This window comes from Lipotes vexillifer, unplaced genomic scaffold (genome assembly GCF_000442215.2).
Source record: "Lipotes vexillifer unplaced genomic scaffold, Lipotes_vexillifer_v1.1 scaffold1409, whole genome shotgun sequence".
NCBI lineage: Eukaryota > Metazoa > Chordata > Mammalia > Artiodactyla > Lipotidae > Lipotes > Lipotes vexillifer.
Window position 1 is genome coordinate 122184 of NW_006781380.1, and position 5167 is coordinate 127350.

The 5167-nt window shown below is 58.6% G+C and overlaps 1 protein-coding gene across 1 annotated transcript in view; it reads left to right on the top strand.

Moving 5' to 3' along the window:
- Positions 1-4044: 4044 nt before the first annotated feature.
- Positions 4045-5167, top strand: part of ZNF185 (zinc finger protein 185 with LIM domain) — a 39476-nt gene continuing 38353 nt past the window's right edge. The window contains exons 1-3 of the mRNA XM_007454645.1: positions 4045-4078; positions 4266-4389; positions 4630-4695. Of these exons, the coding sequence (XP_007454707.1) occupies positions 4045-4078; positions 4266-4389; positions 4630-4695 (224 nt within the window). The remainder of the gene's footprint in view (positions 4079-4265; positions 4390-4629; positions 4696-5167) is intronic.

The window sequence follows — 5167 nt, forward strand, 5'->3', positions numbered from 1 at the left end:
TTTTTTTTTTTTTTTTTTTTGCGGCACGCGGGCCTCTCACTGCCGTGGCCTCTCCCATTACGGAGCACAGGCTCCGGACGCGCAGGCTCGGCGGCCATGGCTCACGGGCCCAGCCGCTCTGCGGCATGTGGGATCTTCCCGGACCGGGGCACGAACACGCGTCCCCTGAATCGGCAGACGGACCCTCAACCACTGCGCCACCAGGGAAGCCCTCCTGCCCCACTTTTGAAGGCAACTGGAGATGGAACGTTCCAGTGATGTAGCGTCCATCTCGCCTCTTTCTCCACCTTCTGCGTGGGGTGAGTGGGGAGGTGCAGAACAGTTTCTCTCTTCCCATGTCTTCTTGAATTTTGCATCCTGCGTCTCAGGTGCAAGCCCTGGGCATAAGAGACCTTGGCACGTTGGACGTGGAGAGGGTAGAGTCCGGGGCTGCAGGGCAAGGGCTGCCCAGCTCAGAGAGGATGCTGGAGTCAGGAGCTCGGAGTTGGTAGTGAGGCTGAGAGTCTAGGCAGGCACCGTGTGCATGGCTGGCCTGAGTCCAAGAGTCCCCTCCCTGCAGCGGGTGTGAGCCAGCTGCTGGGGCCATGTGCCTTGCTTTGCAGGAATCATACTGGTGGTGAGCTGCCTGGACCCCAGGATCTTGCTCCAAGCAGCACTCCGTGATGTCGTGTGTGAGGTCAGCAGGGCTACTGTGCAGCCACAGCTGGGGCCCAGATTCTAGCTGGGCCCACCACCCTCTGAAAGTGTTGGAAGTGTGGCCTGGGGCCAGTTGCCCAACCTCCCCGATCCCAGTTTGCTCACAGTGAAGCAGGACGATGGTACACTTACTGCTGGCGGGTTGCCCTGATGCCTGGACTAGATGCTGGCACCCCACATCCCAAGGCCCCATGGATGGGCAGGACCAAGGCTCCAGTCAGCCAGGCTGGAGGGGGGTGCTGTGGATCCTCGATGCCTGGTCAGTTCTCTCCAAGTGAGGGAGGGAGCAGAGAGCCCGCACGTGCAAAGTGCGTTCATTCTCTGCTACTGTGTCTCTTGTGTTTCTGAGCCTTGCTCCCAAGGGTGCTTCTGCAAAACTATTTTTGTATATGTCCTTTTCCTGGGCATTTTTATGTAAATGTATTTTTAAGGAAATGGAAGCATCCTACACATCTGGTTTTAAAAGCTGCCTTTCATTTAATGATATATGGAAACCAATGTACCTGAAGGCTTGTTGGATATCGCATATATCAATATCATTTGTAATGGGCGCATATTATTTGCTTGAACAGTAGATCATAATATGTTTAAATGCAACTATTGGGAATTTAGATTATTGCCAAATTTCCACCATCATATTCTACACTGGGATGACACCCTCTTGTATACTGTGTTGTACTTATGCACTTGAATCCTTAGGAGAGGTTACTGTGAGGGGAACTGTTGGATCAATGGGCTTGCCCTCTCCAAAGCTTTCGACACACACGGAGACCTGTCCTCCACAAAGATGCCCTGACTGACCTGCCCGCCAGCAGTGTTTGAGAGCCGCCCAGGAAATGCCCTCCTGAGTGGTCCAGCCCCCATCGTCCAAAGCTGCTCTTGTCTGCAGTGAGGGTTTTCTGACTGCCCACGGATTGGGTGGCTACTTTGCCCTGCTTTCTGAGAAGGGTCAGAGGCGGGGAGTGGATGGTGGGTCTGAGAGGAGACGTGGCTCAAAGGAGTGGTGGCGCTATTGGATAAGTTAGGAGCACGGCCGCCGCCAGCCTCCAGCCCAGCGGCATAAGCAAAGGCACGGGGATTGACTTGGCAGGGCCATGTTCCAGGGATCCTGAGGCATGTGGTCCGCTTGGAGCGCACTGTTGACATTGAGGTGTGAAAAGTGGCTGGGTCAGGGGACTGGGGAGTTTGCCCCCAGTCTTGGAGACAGTGGGGGACCAGCAGGAGGGATCAGGGGCCGATGAGTGCTGCCAGAAGGAGGCACAGAGATGGAAACCAGCGGGCCAAGGAGGAAGGCAGAAGTCACTGCAGCCTGAACCAGCGCTGTTGCGGGGAGGGAAGGCGGGCAGTGAAGTGGAGGGAGAAGCCAGCTGTCCAGCTGGGACATAGGTTCAAATGTCATGTGTGCATCCATCTGGCTGGGACTCATCACCTTAAAGTCTCCTTGTCCTAAAGCGCTGCGTTCTTATTCAGTCCCATGAGAAGACTAGTTCCTGACTCAGATTTCTTGTTCCATGAAAAAAGACATTTGACTTCTGCGATGAAGCGTCAGTCCTGGTCTTTGTCTGGTGAGGTGGGCCAAGAAGCTGTAAAGCCAGCCCTTGCTGTGGGCTCTCGGGTGCATCCCTGCCCCTTTGGCTTGGGAGTCCCCAGTGGCCCCTCTGTCTCTGTCATTCTGCATATGTTCATGCATCTGCCCTGATTCTGGAAGTAAGTGGCGTATTTGCTTCTGATTCGACAGAAAATTTCTAGGCAACGTGGCCAACAGGCTTGTTGAGGGGAAACTGATGAGCTAAGGCCCAGAGGAGGTGAGGGACTCCCCCAAGGCCACGCGGTCAGTCAGCAGCCCCAGGAGACGGAGGGGCCAAGATCTCAGGCGGCCCAGTGGGGCCATTCCAGGGGCTGCTGGGATGGGACAACTGGGCAGTGTGGTCCGACGGTCACCTGTGGAGTGAGCTCCGCTCAATAGAACTCTGACGTGGCATCCTTTTGTGCAGGGCTAGGCACGCGGGGCTCCCGTTCGCAGTGATGAGGTGCCGTTCCTGGCACTCAGAGGGCTCGGGCCTGCTGGGCTGCTCGTTCGGTGCAGTTTATGGGAAATCCAGCTCTTGCTGACGGGGCAAATTTGGTTTCCTCTTGGCGCCCTGCCCTGCCCGTTTTAGTATGCCCGTGACCTCCATGAAAACATTCCCAGGACTTGCCAGCTGGCAGCATGGCCCGGCTGCTCAGGGCCTGGCCCTGGAGGGGCCCAGAGGGTGGCAGGCCCCTAAGAGGGAGGTCGCTGTGCCTTAGGACGGTGTGGGCAGAGCCAGGGCCCCTGCTTCCTGTCACGCCCACTCGCTTGAGCCTCCAGCCCCTCTCCTGAGGCCCAAGGGGCCGGCTGTGGCGGGTCACTGCTTTGACTAAACCCGTGCTGGGCCAGTCCCATCCTGGAGAGCCGACTTCCTCACCCCAGCGCCTCCTGGAGCTGGAAGGTGTCGGGGACCATGACGGCCCCCCCCTTCACGGGCCACAGAAGGGCAGCACCTGGCTCAAGGGCAGAGAGGAGACAATGGGGGAGGGCAGGGCGAAAAGACACAGAGAGGAAGAGAAAGCAGAGCACAGGACGTTCCCTGCTTCCCCAACATGACCTCGTGCCCGAGGGCCACTAGGAGTTGGCAGTGGGGCCCCAGGCTTTCCCCACCGGAGATGGCCCCAACCCCCGAACCACACGGGGCTGACACCTCCAGGCTGTGCTTGTGCTGATTAAGGACCCGCGAGGGTCCCCTCTCCCAACAAGGACAGGTTGAGAGTCACGGCGATCTTTGCTGTCCTGGGTAGTGTTGGGCAGTTGCAAGAACATTGGTGCCTTCTGTCCTCACAGCAGTCCTGAAGGGTAGACACTGGGTCAGGCTGGAGAGGTTAGATGACCCGTTCAAGGTCTGTCAGATGACGACTAAGGAGTGAGAGAGACGGTCCCCCAAAGCGACCGTCCCCCAGCCTGTACCCTTCCTTCCCCCATCCCTCCTCCTGGGTCCACCAGTGTCCGCCACTGCTTCCACCCGTCCCCTACACTCGCTGGGCGGGAGCCTGGCCATCAGAGGTCTCTAAGAGAGTTGGTGGTCTGCCTGTCTCAGCCATCTCTCCAACAGAGAGCCCCTGGCAGGCCATGCCATGCTTCCCAGTGTGCAGCCCAGCGGCGGCCTCTGCCCAGACTCCACCCAAAGGACAGTCTGCATGGTCTCAATTTGCCAAGGACCATATGGTGACCCACGAGCCATTATAAATGCATGAAGTGACAAGCCATGTGCTTGCCTTTGCCCCCAGGAGCCCTGTTGAATCCACCGAGAAGGGACGTTCAGAGCAAACACCATGAGTATCTCAGCTCTCGGAGGAGGCAGCAAAGGTGAGGCCTGGGTGCCCTCTTGTCCTGGGCTTGGCACGTGGCTGCCTCCTTCCAGGCCTGCCCTGCAAGGCCACAGCGCTGCCTGGGCAGCCGAGTGACAGCAATGTATTGGGAGGGCTGGAAAGGAGGCCTCGGGGTCCTGGGGCTGGGCTCCGCTTCTGATGCTGCCTGGCCTTGCCGCCACCAGGGAAGCCTCTCCCACCAGGCGAGGAGGAACGCAATAATGTCCTCAAGCAGATGAAGGTTCGGACCACGCTGAAGGGAGACAAGAGCTGGATCACCAAGCAGGATGAGTCGGAGAGCCACACCCTGTAAGTCCAGGAGGCCAGGAGGGCCGGCAGCGACAGGCTGGGCGTGGGGTGGCCCTCCACGGGCCGCACTCAGTCGAAGTCACAGGGTGAGAGAGGCGCAGCTGCCAGGGCGTGCGTGGACACACGTGCCTCTGCGGTGTGGACGCAGGCCGGGGAAGGAGAAGGTGAGACGGGGGCGGCGGGCCGAGTTCCTGGGGTGCGCGTGCTGCCCGCCCTCTTTTGTGTCCCCTCTTTCCTCAGTGAGCTGCCCTCAGGCCGGAGTCGTGCCATATCTTTTTCTTCAGCTGGGGAGGTCCCGAAGGCCAGGTAAGAAGTGGTGCCCAGATGGCCGGTGGGTGGGCCCTGTGCTGCAGCCTTTGGCCGACGCTGAGTCATTTGAACTCCACAGGAAGGATGGCTTTTCCACTCTGCTCCTTCTTGGGAAAAGGAGTGCAGGAGTCACTGGGTCCAGGTCCATGGCTTCAGCTGTCAACTGGGATCAAAATCGTCACTGAGCTTAATAATAAAGTCTTAGCTCCAAAATGCTAAGTTCTGCTAGAGCGTATGGGATTATAAAAGCAAATGCGTATTCTGCATAATACACATTATCAGGCACATTTTCTTTTTTTTTTTTTGCGGTACGCGGGCCTCTCACTGCTGCGGCCCCTCCCGTCACGGAGCACAGGCTCCGGACGCGTAGGCTCAGCGGCTACGGCCCACGGGCCCAGCCGACCCGCGGCATGCAGGACCCTCCCGGACCGGGGCACGAACCCGCGGCCCCTACGTCGGCAGGGGGGCG